Consider the following 18,095-nt stretch of genomic DNA (forward strand, 5'->3'; position numbering starts at 1 on the left):
ACTTCCCTGAGGAAATGATAGGCGAAGCTGGATTGATTGGATGTGTGAATAAACATCCCTCTCCATTTTCTGTAGGGCAGGCAGGCAGGAAGCATGTTAAGAAGCAGAAAAGGTGCCTAATTAATGAGAGCAGATGCAAAGGTAGAGGCTGCCGGGTGAATCACATGCAGCGGCACACATCTCATGCCTGCTCTCCCAGCTGAAAGGCTGCCCTGCTCTCCCAGCTCTGCCCCCTTTCCCTCCTCCTCCAGCCTAGTACTTCGAAGCTGCTTCTTGTCTGCGCAGAGAGATCCTCCTCAGCGAGAGAACTGGCAGCCTCGGGTGTTGCCACATAAACAGGAGAAGCCGCTTCTGAAGAGGCATGGCTGGGGGAGGTAGAGGCAGCCAGGCTGCAGCATCCTTATGCCTGGCCTGGACACTCTCCCTGGCCCTGGCCTCTTTCCCTCAGCTAGTGAGTGGACGAGTGGACTGGACTCAGGAAAAGGTATGTCGGGGGTCTCTCTCTCCCTCTCTCTGGTGGCTTTTTGTAATTTTGCTTCTGTGTGGAGGGTTACGTGTAGCATGTGGAGGGAGGGAATGACAGGGATGAAGGGATTTGGTGTGGGCAAAGGTCACAGGCCTCTCAGTCACCACGGCTTTGCAGGATTTAAAATAGTTTATCAGGCATCAGATTTCTCCATCCTTACTGGCAAATCACTGGTGCCAAGGTGTGCCTTTAAGATGATAATATGGGTGTGTGGGAGGAATGAACTCTCTGTGGTGTTCCAGCAGCTATTATGTCTTTTATATTTCCACTTATTATATAATTGTGTATGTTTCTACATATGTGGATTTCTCAGAAGGGCCTTAAGGCAGATGACCTAGTAGGGCGATTGTGTATGTTAAAAATAGGCGATCTGGCAGGGTGGTGTACAAGTAAATGCCACCCACTCAGCCCAATCATCTTGACACAATGCAGAGCACCCCAAAAAACCAGGAGGGAAAGACAAGCAAATGCACTCTAGATACAGGCTGAGAGTGAATCACAGTGAATCAAAAGAGGGCATGGTCTGAAGGCAGATGATGTGCCAGCCTTTCAAAAGCAGTTCTGGGTCTGATTGGTGCTTGGATGGCAGGCGTGTGTGTGTGTGTGTGTGTGTGTGTGTGTGTGGAGTTCCATGATGGAAGAAAAGCAGGGTACAAATGCACTAAGTAAAAGGACAAACTACAATGCACCCTATAATACACCCTACAATACAACCTTCAATGCATGTACAACAGTCAAATTCTGCATACACTCAGAAGTCCCAATGAGTTCAACTGGACTTAATCCTAAACCAGCATGGTGCACTGTATTTTGAGGTAACCTTAGAGCACACACTTGGTATATGCTGGTACCCCAGGAATCTCAAATTAAGCTTCTCCAAATCTGCTCAGAAACTAAAATGGTGGCTAACTGTGTAACTAGATTAGAGCTATATACTTAGGTTATATGGTTATAACCATATATGGATCTGGTTACCATTTTATATATATCAAGGTGCTTGTTGATGGAGACAGACACGTAATGGACAATTGTATACACTGAGTTTAATTAAGTTTTCTCCTACTGAGTTTAAGTAAGCTTTCTCCAAAGTAAGTGGGTATAGCAGGGGCCTCCAACTTTCTTGGCCCCAGAGGAACATTTTCAAATCTAAAGAAATGGTTAGGGGCACCACAAAATACCCATTTCACTGAATAAAAAACTGGGCATGTTCAGAACCCCTCTCTGCAAATCAGCACCTACTCATCCCAAAATAGACCAAAGAAAGCAGGAGACCCCCTCCAAAAGACAGGCAGCCCTCCTCTACCAACAAAACAAAACAAACCCTACAATAAAAAAATGAGAGGGCAGTGGGGTGTCAGGTGTGCCCTGCTACTCCAAGGCACATCAGATTTCAACCTTATTTAACAATGCACACTTCTTTTCCACTATGATAACCATTCTGAACCAAACTGGACGAGGCTCTCATAAGAGAGTGTGCTGCTGTTAAGTGTGGTTGTGGTTGTAGAAGGTTTGGCTCAGCCACTGATGCAAGTGCAAAGCTGAACAATCAACATGCACTGCATTGTGTTTTGGGGAGGGTCTCTGTGTGGCCAAATAAGTTCAGGAAGCATGTTTTGAAACTTCATGCAAGCTTGCCTATAAATGCTAACTTCAGACACTTACGTGCTATCCTACTGTATTAATAATGCATTGCATTACATTCAATAATGCTACATGTTTACTGCCTGGTTAGCACTCTTATGCTGGCATAAAGTAAATGCAAATTAGTCCCTTAGACCCTGAGATACCAGGCCTCCTGGGCTCAATTCAATTCCTTTTGAAGGCAATGGGGAAATGGGGGTTATTTTTAACTACAGTAGACTATACGCTTAATACTAGTGTGTCACAGAAAGCCCTGATGCGTCTTTAAGCCTTATGTTTTTAAGGACAAGCAATTATTTACTCCTTCCCCTGCTGCTTTTGTCCCAGGTTTGATGTAATCTAGGGCAGTGATGGGGAACCTGTGGTTCCCCAGATACTGTTGGACCCCAACCTACATCAGCTCCACCTAGCATAACCAAGGAAAATTTTCGTCTGGAGGACCATAGCTTCCCCATCCCAGATTTCAGACCACGGCGAGCAAGGTAGCATCTGTAAGTTCCTTATTACAAGATCATATGCCAAGCCTAAATATGGAACACCCCCCCCCCCCGTTCACAAGAGAGTTCCTAATGCTGTACTTTTGTAATATCTTTGTTCTGAAGTCTGTGATAATTGTGGCCAACATTAAGCGCTGTCTAGTTTTCTGCTGCTTCTGATCATCCATTTTAAGAGAACATATGATTTCCTGACATCAAAGTGTCTTATGAAATAATGGCTCTGTCTGTGTGCATATGATGTTAAAGCACATACAATGGGGCCACAGATGCAGTCCAGGATTTATGCCAAAGTAGGCAGAAAAATAACGGCAGAATTTATCCACTTAAGGGCAAGTAAACATGGCATTTGAGTTGCTGCCGTTGTTTTAACTTACTGCTGCTCACCCATGTGTCAGCTCAAAATCTAGTGCTACCTCCTTTTCCCTTTCTGCAGCTGCGTACACACTATATCTTTGAAGCACATTTGAAACACGTCGTACCACAGATTGCTGTAACTCCTATATTTCCTGCTTCATAATACACTTCCATTTGCACAGCTGTTGCACTGGATGCACAACCAGTATTTTCACACAACAGCCCTAGCACTGGTGGTCAGAGAGAACACAGCCTGGTTCTTTGGGAGCTTCCAGATTACCAGTATATTGAGCACTCATCCTAATTTGTTTGTGAGGAGGCTGGACAATGTTGAACACTTTCCAGTGTGTCTTCCCATCGTTTTCCTTATCACAAAAAGTCTGATATTTGGGGGTACTGCATTTATTGCAGAAAACATCCCAAGCAATTATAACTGTATGTGATTGATTCCCGCTCCAAAATTATAGTCGTCTGGAAGTGCGTTATGTTTTGTATTAATGCTCCTTTTTATTTGTTTTTTAAATAAACCCATAAAGAAAGTCATGCATATCACAATGTGAATCATTTATTTCCTTAAATTTTTTTGGGGGGGGGGAGAAGATGTACATATACACCCCCTGCCTTTCTACTCAAAAGGAGACCCAGCTCAGCTTACAACATGAAATTATAGGGAGGGGAGACATCTTACAACTTTTCAAAACTATAATGCCTTTAATCAGTGATCAGACCTAGCAATTCCATTTCTCCATTTATTTCTTGTGCTTCCAAAGAAAGCGTATTCTTCTGCATTAGCATGATTATAGCATTACTGTATTTTGTCTTATAATGGCAGTCACTGGCTACAGTAAATGTTTGTTTGGTCCTGCCAGGAAGATTGCTGCCGTATGTGTCTTTTATTGATTTTCATGCTAAGTGTGCTCATTTCTCCCCGCTAACATCATTCTAATCTCACTGTGGTTCAAAGAGCCCTGTCGACTAAGATGCATAATGCTTTCCACTATTCATACTTCAAGAAAGCTATAATTTAAGAATCACAGTAAACTGAGCATGCTAAAAATTAAGAAAAGAAGAAGATTAAAATTTGCAAAGACCCTCTCTGTTTAGCTTCAAGACTTCCCTCCCAAATTATTTGCATATTTTCATACCTCTCAAATTATATTATACTGTTTTGAGTTTAGGTTCCAGAGTTTGTGGGTGTAAGGTACCCATAATTTCTGGATTTAGTAAGTGTTTAGTAAGTGTTAGAATTTAATCGATGCTTGGAGTCTTAAAATGGGCTACAGATGCTAGATTTATCATGTTAAAATACAGGTCAAACAGGAAGATGGACCATTAAAAGAGGACAAAAGGGAAGATGCAGAGCTATTAAGAAAGCTATCAGCAAAGCAAAGACTGTGCCAGCCAACAAATGGGTGGAGCCCCTCCCTGAGCTCTGAGATCCAGAAGACAATGACAGAGTTTTTGTTAGGAGGAAGTTTTATTATTTCAGTTGGCTGTGGTGTGATTGAGGGGGAAAGGTCTCAGTCTGTTAAACATAGCAAGCTGGAGAGGAGGGGTCAGAGCACAATATGGGCTGTCAGTTTTAACTGGAGGTTGCAGCAAGGGGAGCGGGAGGACCCTCTTGAAGTGTAATGCTTTGAACCTCTCCATCTTAGGCTCAGGTTGTAGATATGTGTAAATAAACCATACATCATAAAGACACCAGAGTCTCCGCTATGTCTCATTTCCCAAGTACTGTAAACACATACTCTGGAGAAGTGCCTGCACCCCTGGAATCTTGCACCTCTTGAGGAAGTGTATATTTACTTCTACATGAGGGAGACCCTAAATTTGGCACACGCGGCATTCGAAGCGTACTTAGTCATTATACTAATCTGAACATGAGGCATTTATACATACCTTCAAAAACATACACCCACCAGATATCCCCAGATGGCTGCAATACCTAGAAGGCTGACCTTTGTAACAGGCAGGAGCAAGGACATGGTAATTACAGGAATACACCTCATATATACATCCCAACTTTTATCAGTATACACAATGATGTGTATACTTTCAAAACACAGATGTGTGTGCTTATTTACCTCAGCTATGCTCACCTGCATAGCCTTGCCTTTCTTTTATTTTTTACCACCCTTTTTGATAGTCCCCATATGCTATGAAGTCCCACCACCCTTTCTATCCCATGACTTTCCCTTAATGTTGAGGTTCCACTTTGCTTTCAGATGAATTAGGAAGTTACTGCACATACTCCAGCTTCTTGAAGTATGCTAGTTATGACTGCTGGCACAGAGGCATGGAAAAACCTGAAATGGATGTCTGTGCAAGTAACAGATAACCAATAAGATCTTTATTATGAGAGTTTATTCTTTAAGATTGTTGTATCGGTGACCTGAAAAGAACCAAGCCCCAAAACAGATGGGTCAGCAATCTTCAATAAGTGTTATGTATTCAGTGGTCTGTGTTTGCTTGAGCTTGAGTCTGGACTAAGGATTCTGAGCTCCTGTGTTCTGATTCGATACATGATGTCCAATCACAGAACATTTCAGGATTTGGGCCTCTGCTATTGGCCCTTGAGGGATCCCTGTTCTAAAGGGTCCCCAACCCTCCTCTCTATTGATCGGAGCAAAGTCTGGATCCCACCAGTTATATGCAGCAACTATTATGCTGATATGTTTCTATGTTTTTCTCTTTTTGGGGGGTGGGACGCATGTGTATACATACTTCCATTTTTTGACACTTTGGATGATTATTTTAACAGAAAACTGCTAGTGGGTACTTTTAAATAATACTTCCTACACTACTGTCATATACAAAACACTATAGCAAAATTCATCCAGTCATTCATTATGATTATTTATTATGTTAAAATAATGCTGCCTCCAATTCCTTCCTCAGTACTCCCACCGTCCAACCATTTTAAATGCAACTAGCATCCAACAAGTTGCTGCTCACACAGATATCAACCGAATGTGGCAAAATGATTTGCACCCGATACTGATTGAGCGATATCCAGGATCACCCGGCAGTTATGCTGTGCGTCAGGTGAGTCTGACCAGCTGAATGTGCAGTTCACACTGATGTCTGCAATAATCCTTCCCTTTCTGTTTCCAGGATACCTCTAACTGTCCACCAGTTCTAAGTACGCTGGTTCGCACTGGTTCTCGGTAAATTACTCACACGATGGTCTATTATAACAACCTGATAGATTATAGGTCACATTTTGCCATAAGAATCTCTGCATGCACAGCAGTGGCTTGGCCCTCCCAACTCTGTAGAACACAAGAGCCTTGTAGATGCAGGCCAATAGCCCAGCTGCCCAACATCCTGTTCTCACAGTGGCCAACCAGATGTCCGTGGGAAGCTCACAAGAGGGCAACAGCACACTCCCCACTTGTGATATCTAGCAACTGGGATGCAGAGGCATACTGCCTCTGGTAGTAGAAATAGAACATAGCCTCCATAGCAAGAAGGAACGCAGATGGCACTGTGGTCTAAAACACTGAGCCTAGGGCTTGCCAGTCGGAAGGTCAGCAGATCGAATCCCCACGGCGGGGTGAGCTCCCATTGTTCGGTCTCAGCTCATTGCCAACCTAGCAGTTCGAAAGCACATCAAAGTGCAAATAGATAAATAGATAAATTGCTCTGGCGGGAAGGTAAACGGCGTTTCCGTGGCACTGCTCTGGTTTCGCCAGAAGCAGCTCAGTCATGCTGGCCACATGACCCAGGAAAACTGTCTGTGGACAAACGTCAGCTCCCTCAGTCAGTAAAGCGAGATGAGCTCCGCAACCCCAGAGTCGTTCGCGACTGGACTTAACTGTCAGGGGGCCTTTACCTTTACCTTACCATAGCAAGAAGCCACTTCCAACTATTGTATTGCTTTGTTGTTTTTGTTTTCATTACTTATTTGTGCTTTTATCTTGTGAACCGCCCTGAGATCTTTTGATGAAGGGTGCTATATAAATATAATAAATAACAGTTATAATAATAAATATATCTGATCTAGCACCAGTAATATAATATCACATTCTCATATAATGGACCAGATGGCATAGCTTTGCTTGCTGGAGGAAGAATTGTATTCCTCAGTTGCAAAAAAAAAAATGAAATGAAATAAAATAGCTACGCTGCATATTGGAAATATCAAAAATATTTTCAGTGGAAGTAGAACTTTGAGGGAAGTTGCACAAAGTGAACACAGAATGTGTAACAGCTGAGCATTTATCCCTTGGAAAGGCCCTCAAACAGCTGTGAGCCATCTTGTTGCAGTTGCAACCTGAAGACAGGTGAGTTTAATGATCTGCAGTTGATGAGGGGGAGGTGGGTAGCCAGTTTCAAAGTGTATCTATTGCATTTAGTGCTGTAGTTTCCTTGGAGATTTACTGGCAGAGAGCCCAAACAAAGAGAAAACAGTGACATCTCTGGCACAGCAGTCATCGGGCATGTACAGACAAGAATCTGTATTGCTAGGGGAGAAGAGCAGTATCAAAGTAAAAACTTCCTAGAAAGAATATTAAATTATGCAACTGAATGGAAATTGGGTTTACCAGAAGGTCTCCTTTAGGTATAGATTTCCAATGTCAAATAGCAGGTTAGCACTATCTGCTTGGAGTGGACAATACTCATTCTCATTCTCATTCATTCTCTCTCTCTCTCTCTCTCTGTGTGTGTGTGTGTGTGTGATATCAGTCTCCACCATAGGACAGGTGAACCATTGTCCTGAATTCTTGTGTGCATTTTCCTGCTTTCTTGTTTCATTAGTATTCTGTTGTTCCTTCAGTAATCTCTAAGGTTATTGACTTCCCACCCCAAAACTGTTGAGGTCTTCACCCGCTTAGTTTTACAGATGGCAGTGCATCAGCTTCTCCGGACCTTGGGCTTAAATGTAATTTATTGGGGCTTCCTTCCTCATAATGCACAGAGGGATCCACTGAGCATCATGTTTCCATTACTGCTGGTCCATCTTATTTAATTATTGCTTCTCATATTGCTTATCATAAGCACTGAATCCAGGATTTCCTGTTCATTGGCTTGATTTCATGGAAGTGAATCAGGAGCTATCCTTTAGTCACATCTCTCTTCATTTGTACAGCATGATTCTTACGCATATGTATAGAAGTGTTATATAAGATGCCCTGTTAAACCTTTATTCCAATAACATGAAATGTGCCACAGGGACCATTTCTAAAGCAGATGAGACACGTTGCTAAGGAAACATCAATGAAGGGCAATTAAATGTCATTAACTGACAGCAGCTAGGATCCCAAACCTGGTTGCCTTCTGTGACAGCACAGGTTGTAGCCAGCATTAGGAGAGGAAAGGGAGGCAAGCAAACCAACTGCTCTGTCTTAACTTCACCGCTGACACCAAGTGGATACCCAGGTTTATCTCTGGCTGCCCCCACTGAACAACCTTTAATCTTCTGGACTTTAACTGGCCCAAACTATTACAATTCAATTCAATTCCAGTTCATTACTCACCCTTCACCCCAAGGTCCCAGGGTGAGTTACAACAATCAAAACAAAATGTTAAAAACAATTTAGAACAACTTACCACCTCTACTCCCAATAATGGGTAGGGTGGTACGGTCAGAGTAGATACATTGGCATCCATGGGACAAATTTAACGTTGTGCTCTTCCGATTTCTGCTTGCTGGGCAAGAGGATCCCCCCTCCCCTCCCACTGTGTTCTAGATGCTCTCTTGGTCCTCCAGAGCAGATTTGGAAACTCCAGCTTAGTTGAATCTGGCCTTCTAGACTAAAGCCCCTTGATTTCCACGGTTCTACTCTGCATATGGCTAACAATGCGGGTGGCACTATGGTTTAAACCACTTAGTCTCTTGGGCTTGCCAATTGGAAGGTTGGCGGTTCAAATCCCTGCGACGGAGTGAGCTTCCGTTGCTCATTCCCAGCTTCTGCCAACCTAGCAGTTCAAAAGTACACCAGTGCAAGTAGATACATAGGTACCACTGTGGCGGGAAGGTAAACAGCATTTCCGTGCGCTCTAGCTTCCGTCACAGTGTTCTGTTGCATCAGAAGTGGTCCTGCTGACCACATGACTCGGAAAGCTGTCTGTGGAGAAACGCCGGCTCCCTCGGCCTGAAAGCAAGATGAGCGCCACAACCCCATAGTCGCCTTTGACTGGACTTAACCATCCAGGGCTCCTTTACCTTTAACCTGTCAGTGTTGAATTTCAGTAGATAATGACACACCTTTCTAGGCAGTTTTTTTAAATACAACTTTGCTTGAAAATAATAAATGTTTGCCTCCTTTGACTTGTGGCCATATACATTTCAGCATATCAAGCATCGTCTTCAAGGACTACAGGCTGGCTGGGTAGTTGAAGAAGACACGTTTCAGAGCCATACACCTTATGGATACCGCACCTTTTCAAACATCATCAGCACCCTCAATCCCCTTGCCAAGCGCCACTTGGTGCTTGCTTGCCATTACGATTCAAAATACTTCCCCCCACAGTCGGACGGCAAAGTGTTTGTCGGAGCCACCGACTCAGCAGTGCCCTGTGCTATGATGCTAGAATTGGCACGTTCCCTGGACACGCAGCTTCATTGTCTGAAGGTATTTGATTCTTTTCTGCAGTTGTTTCTGCATTAACCATGAACCACAGCGTGGCAACTGACCTTGCATTTTGTCCTCCGTCCCTCATCCCACAGAAGGCCGTCACAAATGGCAAGTCAGATCTCTCCCTGCAGCTCATTTTCTTCGACGGCGAAGAAGCTTTTGTCCGATGGTCTCCTTCAGATTCTCTATATGGCTCTCGGCACTTGGCCCAAAAAATGGCATCGACTCCACACCCTCCAGGCGCCGCACATACAACTCAGATTCAGGGCATTGTAAGTGAGAACTTTATGGAGGGAGAAGGAATTGGGGTGAGGTGCAAATCTGAGAAATATTGTTATATATATTTCTCATTGGTGCAACTGTCTGAAATGTTTTGAAGCAGGACCAGAAAAAGCCTCTCCTTGATGAAGGATATGGGGTATATGGAGGCAGAAAAGTGCTTTGCAATCTTTTGATGGGTATAGCTAAGGGATGCAGAGCATTTTCTTTTCTTTAGTTTATTTTGCATGACATCTTGGGCATAATCCAGCCAAACTTAAGCACTCCGAAGTCTTGTTGATTTTTAAAAGGGAGGCAATTTGGCATGTAACTTACTCTCTCACTGGAATTGTGGAAGAAATCATTTCCATGTTTCAAATAGCAGTATGTAGCCATTGGGCTGTGTATGAGCCACTGTCCATAGTGAATGTTCAACCATGTGAATGGCTGTGTCACAAAATGTCTCTGGGGGCTTATCCTCAATTACTATTTGCCTCGCTTTTTCCAGGCATGGGCCCCAGAACTTCCCCACAAAATCCAGCTCTAAGTGCAACAAATGGCAATTTGGGTTTTCCAAAGATTGCAGTTTGCTCCAATTCTGCTCTAAAGAGTGGGGTTTTTTTGTGGGGAAAACTCTGCAGCAAAAAAAGAAAAGAAAAAAAGCTTTAAAGTGTGGGTTGGGTCTCGAAAACAGGGGAGGTACGTGTGGCTAAGCCCTGGGTCTGTCAACACTCCCTGATTTGGGCCAGTCAGAACAACACATTTATAGGGTTCTGTGAATGACATTGAAAAGGCCTATTTCTTTATTGATTTCTCATAGGATCTTTTTGTGCTACTGGATTTAATCGGTGCTCGGAACCCAACATTCCCCCTTTACTTTCTGAACACAGCCCGGTGGCTGGGGAGACTTGAAGCGATCGGTAAGATCAGATTATGCAAAACATAATGACTTAAAAAACAATGGTTGCCATAACAGGAACGCTAAGCTCTTCTAGCTTCGTGTGTGTAGGAGTTAAATTCTGGCTGTAAATTACTCTCCAAATTTTACAGCTCTGCATATGGCAATTGTTTTTGCCTTGGGGTGGAATCTTAATGAGAAGAATAATTTCTGACTATTGTACTCACATATCATATTGTAACCCATCTCACGTGTTCTTTATTAAAATATTCATAAGCCTCAAGGGATCAAGTCATTTAATATCAATGAATTAATTCATTAAAAAAAACAAAGCAGCTGAAACAATAAACAACCGCCTACAGCTGATTCACACCAGAGTTCATATTTCATAAACATCTGAGACAATAGCCAAGTTCTTCCTTTCTTTTCCAAGCTTCCAGACCCAACTCTGTAAGATAAAAATATTAGCTGATATTACCCAAATAGTGAGTTTGCTAGCATGGGATGCTAGTTGGCCAGCATTTAGCAGTACAGTTGTACCTTGGAACGGATGAATGGAATCCGTTCCAGAAGTCCATTCAACTTCCAAAACGTTCAGAAACCAAAGCATGGCTACTGATTGGCTACAGGAAGCTCCTGCAGCCAATCGGAAGCCATGTCGGATGTTTGGCTTCCAAAAATAGTTTGCAAACCGGAACACTCACTTCCAGGTTTGTGGCGTTCGGGAACCAAAACGTTCGAGAACTAAGCTGTTCAAAAACCAAGGGACGACTGTACTTCATATGAGAAGCCCAAACTGGTTTGTTTTCAACCTGAGATGTTATAAATCAGGGATGGGGCATCATTGGCCTACAAGTCCCTTTAGCACCAGACCTTGTGGCCAGTGGTCAAGGATGTGGGAAGTTGAGAGTCCACCAACATCTGGAGGACCATAGGTAGTACATGTGGGGATGGGTTTTAATAGGTAGGAGAGCTTATATTCATTGCAATTTATTCCTCCCACACGTCTGGGTTGAACAGAGTTTCAAAATCCCACCCTTGGCAGCAAAATTAATAGGAATTAGGCTGTAAAACCTTGTTTTGAGCAAAGCCAACTATGAAGTAAGTTGGCTTTTCCCCTTTTAACCCGCTTAAGAACCAGGCAGCAACTGGTAAAGTAAGTTTAAAAATAAGATTTACTTACTTTATAATTATGCATTGGATCACAACAAAGGCAGCAGCAAATCTATGCAAGCAAAATATTTACAGTATAAGCAGCTTCAGGAATGTGCCTGGAGCTGGAGCAAGTGGAGACATATCTGCATCTAACACTGGTCAAAGGAAAAGAGGAACAGGAAGTATTTTGTGTTCCTTCCTCTCCAGAAAAAGGAGGGGAAATGACATCACACAGAGCCCTCTCTACCACTTGTATTTCTGTGGTCTGCCTATCAACAATACAGCTCTGTGGAATTAGCACCTTCTCATGCTAACTAGAAAGAATATGCGTTTGTTTGGCTGCTTTGTTGTTTGTTGTTTAGTCGTGTCCAACTCCTCATGACTCCATGGACCAGAGCACGCCAGGCACTCCTGCCTTCCACTGCTTCCCGCAGTTTGTTCAAACTCATGTTAGTAGCTTTATTTGGCTGCTAATCCCCCACAATACACGGGTTGCATCATTCACAAGATCGTTGTACTGTGTGAAATTGTGTGTGGGGTGTGTATTACTCATTTGTGCATCAAAGTTAGACTTCCCTATCCTTTGAGCCCCAGATATTGTTAGATTATACCCCCATCATTTCTAGCTAGCGTCTGGGGACCTTGGGTTAGGTAAAGGATGGTCAAAATGTTTAAAACATTTCAAAGTTAGGGTCTTGGCTTTTTTAACAAAATATTGCCACATGTTTAAACTTTTTTTTTTAATTTTTAAAAAACCCCTGCAGAACAAAACCTCATTGCTTTGGGTTTGCTAAACAATTACTCTCCTGAAAGGCCCTATTTCCGGCCTGACTTACGAAGACATCCAGTAGAGGATGACCATGTTCCGTTTTTAAGAAGAGGTATGACAACTTTTTATACATTATACTTTTGGCAGCAGTCTGAAAGATGAGAACTTGGGGCAATGGCAGAAGGGATATAAGGCAGGCCCTTATACAGACCTGCATTAACATTAAAATATAAACATGTTCAGCATTAACTAATGATGTGATATTATTGCATTTTCTGTATGGCTTGAAAGGTGGAAATCATTTTTTAAAAGTTATTTTTTATATGGTTGTGTTTCTAATTTCTTTACCTTCTTATCAGTAAGCTCTGGAATTACCGTATTTTTCGCTCTATAAGACGCACCAGACCACAAGACGCACCTAGTTTTTGGAGGAGGAAAACAAGAAAAAAAATATTCTGAATCTCAGAAGCCAGAACATCAAGAGGGATCGCTGTGCAGTGAAAGCAGCAATCCCTCTTGCTGTTCTGGCTTCTGGGATAGCTGCACAGCCTGCATTCGCTCCATAAGACGCACACATATTTCCCCTTACTTTTTAGGAGGGAAAAAGTGAGTCTTATAGAGCAAAAAATACGGTATTTCTGATCTAATACTCACTAAAGAAATATCACTGGACTAGAATGTAACACCACAGTGCTATCGTGTTTATATAACCAAGTAAAGTAACATGCCCAGAAGTCCAGTAATCTTCAGAATCATCGTCTTTGTTCTCTTCCCTCCAGGGGTTCCAATCCTACACCTGATCCCAGCTCCTTTCCCTAGAGTGTGGCACACCATGGAAGACAATGAAGAAAATCTTGACAAGCCAACCACTGACAACCTCAACAAGATTCTACAAGTATTTGTGCTGGAATATCTCAATCTGTGATGGCACACTGTTGGCTCTCACACAACTCCTGCTCTGTTTTTAAGGCTACCACTGGTTCCTCTTTAGCTGCTTCCAAAAACAAGCTTTTAGAGACTATAGGAATAAAATAGCTTAGTTTTTAATCTCTGCCCCCTAGAGGAAAATGGAAAGAACGGCAATTCTTTGAGGTTTAGTTGTACACACAACTGTGGGTAAACCAAATTCTGGCAGTGGGGGAAATAAACATTTATACCAAACTGGTATAAAGAAATAAATGAAAAGGCTTAGTGTAATTATGCTACACAATGATATTCAGTACAGTATTTCATGATTTTAGCTACAGCAACATTCCAAAAAATTAAGTGCCATTTCCTTTAACATCAGGTGATAATAATTTAGTGCATACTTGGTATGCAGTTAAATGTGAATAGAAGATAGGGATGAGAGGAATCCATCCTTGTAGCTTATTTCTTCTAATATCCTTCTGTCCAGATGAATCTCATGAAGTGGTCCACTGTATGAGGTTCCAAAATAAATGTTCATTTACTGTGAAATAACTTGTAGTCTAACTGGGTAAAATGAGTCCCTACGCCTGGATTACCATTTTGTACAAGGTGGGGAGGGGGATAAGGGTCTCTTTTAAATCATAATGTCACCACGCAATGCCCTGATTGCATAGCCCTACGATCATTTATCAGGTGAAGGGTCTTCCCATCTTACTGTGTTACCACAACAGGCAATTATTCAACAGTGGAATTCAAGCTTAGAGGTGAATAAAAGATGAAGCAACTGCTTGATGCCTAACTAAATTCCACTGAATATATCAAGTCACCCTGACTCTGAATGGAACACATTTTCAGGCTGCAATTTTAGATCCCTTTTAAAAACACACACAATGAACATCAGTGGTAGAATCTTGCAGATTTCATTGTACAGTTCAATCTCAGAACCCTGCTTTAATTGTACCAGAATAGTTTTGCCACTACAGCTAAAACATCATCCTCTGATGGCCTTGGTCAATTCCCAGTTCCTGTCCCCCTTCCCTGTACATGAACCCACAGAACATTTCACCACTAAGATTCACTGCCTCCCTCCCTCCACTTTGCTTATTCCCCACCACCTCCCTTCAGAGTTTGGGCCTGTGTGGGAACATAATGCTGCAACTGTGAGCTGTGTTGCTATGGCAGGATGTCTGCAAATACATTTGAGCTCCAATACCTCAATTACACAAGCATGGTCTGTAGAATTATATCCTTCTAAATAGTTGTAACTATGGGCTTTAGTATATGGTAGTGGTGGGAATTTATTGCGTACACGTGTATCCCTCAAAGGAGAACAAGATGAGACACTTTATCCTCACAACAAACTGGTGAGATTGGTTAAGTCAAGAGACAATGACTGGACCAAGGTCACCCAGAGAGCTTTACAGCTGAGTGTTGAGTTTAACTCTAGTCTCACATGTCACAATCCAACACTCTATAACCATTATCTTTCATTATACCCCAAACTTGGGAATGCTTTTGTTAGAAAGAATGTTTAAACCTTCAACCATGTACCAGGCATGCAGGATTAACAGCATTACCTTATGGCTGTTGGTAAATTTTCCACTTTGGATAGGTGATCTAACATTTACACTACTGAGTTATTCTGAAATAAAAGTCCTGATTTGTATCTAATTCTTGAATATGTAGTGACCTGGATGTGGTCTTTAAAAACAGAGCACCATTCTTTGTGTTTACATTTGGATGAGCGAGTGTCTTGTATATTGGCACTGTATAATAAAATAAACACTTGTTAAGTCTGTTGGAGCCTATTTTCTCCCTCACACTTAGTTCTCCAGAGTTATGTTGGTCTGAAGGACCAAGATATACAAAGTGAGTAAGATACAGTGGTACCTTGGGATGCGAATGGGATCCGTTCCAGAGCCCCATTCGCATCCTGAACGGAATGGAAGACGCAACAGCGCGTCTGCACGTGCGCAGGTCACGTTTTGCCGCTTCCGCGCATGCACGTGACGTCATTTTGAGTGTCTGCGCATGTGCGAGCGGCAAAACCCGGAATTAATGTGCTCCATTACTTCCGAGTTGCCGCGGAGCGCAACCCAAAAGCACTCAACCTGAAGCACATTCAACCCGAGGTATGGCGGTAATTGATTTTACTGGACAATTTCTGTGGCTTAGGAGAATACAAACAGCCCAAAGGAATGTATGAGCTATACCAAAGGGAGTTCCACTCATACAACACAACTTCCATTTCCTCTCCTCTCCCCAGAATCCAACACCCCCAAATCTGCTCCAGAGGGACCCCTATCCCTTTGCAGCTGATCTTGAGGCTTAGAGAGGAAGTTCCACTGGGCACATCGAAATCTGTTGCACATGTAGAGCAGCAACATTGGATTCAGCCCTGTTTTAAATTCTACCCACACCCAATGACACACACCTCTTTGAGCTGGGTGGAAGAGGGCATATAAACTTCTTCCACATCAACGAGAGTGACTTGGAAAACCTGAAATGGCTCTGCTACGGTTGTCCTGGCTCAAAGAACATCATGTGCCCTTTTAGCAATAAATGGATATATCTCACAATCAAAATAACCAGACACCCAGCAGCGGACATGCTAGAAAAGGAAAGGTATCTCTCTCCAGCAAGGCATTTGGGAAAGGGAAGGCAGAAAAGTCAAATCCTGAAATCAAATCACCACCCCCACATCTTCCTTGCAGAAGGGTCCTCTGAATCACAAACAGGAGATGGTAGGAATGTAAATGGCTGCTTTTAGTTGTGGAGAGAAACCTGGAGGTAGGAAGAAGGTGGGAGAGTCCACATGCCTGCTGCAGCAACCTGGTTCCATGCATGCTGTTAGTGTGACTGTTTTGGAGAGCAGGGTGGAGGAGAGAGGCAGCCACACTTTGTGGTCTTCCATGGTAGAAAAGTAAAGTTGATGCTGCTGGTCACCAACTAATCTAAATCATGTGCCCTTGTAGGTAAGGACTTACTGAAGGAAAACTAGGTACAGTATATAATGTAGGCAGGTGGTATACAAATTTTCACTGGCAACAGAATGAAGGAAAAAGTATCACAATACTTATTAGCAAAACATTAAAATATGCACTCAAATCAGTTACTGACCATGCTAGTTGAAACTGCTAACAAAAAACAGAGTGACTGCCCTGTTGCTATACTTCCCATTTAAGCACCTTGCTTACTTTCATGCAGAGAGGTACCATCACTTTTTAAAAAGCAGCTGGAAAGAATTTTTAAAATCAGTGTTTCCATAAATAAAAAATGCTACGAGGTTAACCAAAGCATTCATTCCACATACCATGCCACTACTCTGAACTCTTCAAACAGGATTAACAATAGTTTAAAAGGGCCACTCTAAGATTTCCCAGCACACTGTCAAACACAGATGACAGAAATAAAAATGAATCTGTGATAGTTAACACCATAGGAGAGTTGATAACTCTTGTGAACCTGGCAGCAATATAAAGTATTTATTTAGATAAGCATCTCTTAATGTCAAATAAGATTTCAAGTGGGTCTGTTGGACCTCCAAGTGGTCATTTATATATGACACACACCTTTCCAATTAAGGAAAATGTAACTTTTAAAAATGATTGTATGATTACATCATAGGCAAAGAAGTTTTGGAGAAATTTGGTAATTGGAAACACTCTTCATCACCATCAAGAAAACAATATAGAACCTCACTTCTGGCCAAATTTGTTATCTTCTGAAGTTCCTTGATATAGTGTACTGTAATCACTTACAAAAGCAAAAATAAAACATGAATAAGCTCACCGATTGTATAGCTGCAACTTTTACAGTCAGAGATAGTAAATGAAACAACAAAAACACATTTTCATGATTGGAAATATTTGATCCTGGTCCATCTAAAAAATATGAATAGTCTTGTAGAAAAAAGTGAGCAATAAAATAGATTAAAAAAAATAATCAAACAATAAATATGGAAAATAGTTTATTGGGGCCTGGGCTGACCTTGAGTGCCAGTTCCATATCTGTGGGGAGCATTTATTAAACCAGTCCTGAATCCCTGGGTTGCCCCTATTCCTGGGACTCCAAATCCTTGTGTGAAGACACTGCTGTAAGGTACAGTTCCGCGGTTGAAGCCTAGTCTGTAGGGCCTTGTCTGAGTATTCATGAGAATGACTGGATTCATATTTTTGCCTGGTGTGTTAAAGGAGAATTCTGGAGGTGGACTACTTGCTTTAGCTGGAGTAGATGTAGCTACGTTAGAGCTTTCTGCCATTTTTAGAGGTGGCATTGGAATGATGTGATGATCTGAAAGATTCAGCATATTGTTTGCAATAGTTCCAGAGGTCAAGGTTGGCCTAATCCAGTCATCTTTGAAAATCTGAACAGTCAACGTAGACACTAGCGTATACAACCGATTGGTCACGTGAGCAAGTACCATTTGTTCATTAGCATCTCTTCGAATTCTCACGTGTACTGATCCAGCCTAGAAAGCAAATGAAGAATAAGCTCATCGCTCCCC

General features: G+C 42.3%; 2 protein-coding genes across 4 annotated transcripts in view; one reads left to right on the plus strand and one right to left on the minus strand.

Annotated features, from left to right (window-relative positions):
• Positions 1-15,384, plus strand: QPCT (glutaminyl-peptide cyclotransferase). The gene is made up of 7 exons (XM_083432255.1): positions 1-484; positions 5,917-6,063; positions 9,315-9,596; positions 9,692-9,871; positions 10,678-10,777; positions 12,675-12,791; positions 13,459-15,384. Exons 1-7 carry the CDS (start codon positions 362-364, stop codon positions 13,602-13,604), a joined length of 1,095 nt encoding a protein of 364 aa, XP_083288381.1. The 5' UTR covers positions 1-361; the 3' UTR covers positions 13,605-15,384.
• The window catches only part of SLC30A6 (solute carrier family 30 member 6), a 16,662-nt gene continuing 12,720 nt past the window's right edge, over positions 14,154-18,095 (minus strand). For all 3 annotated transcript variants that reach the window (XM_083432232.1, XM_083432234.1, XM_083432233.1), the window contains exon 14: positions 14,154-18,059. In XM_083432232.1, coding sequence (XP_083288358.1) covers positions 17,559-18,059 — 501 coding nt within the window. In that variant the 3' untranslated portion in view covers positions 14,154-17,558. The remainder of the gene's footprint in view (positions 18,060-18,095) is intronic.

This window comes from Podarcis tiliguerta (genome assembly GCF_965153285.1).
Source record: "Podarcis tiliguerta genome assembly, chromosome: 3".
Taxonomy (NCBI): Eukaryota; Metazoa; Chordata; class Lepidosauria; order Squamata; family Lacertidae; genus Podarcis; species Podarcis tiliguerta.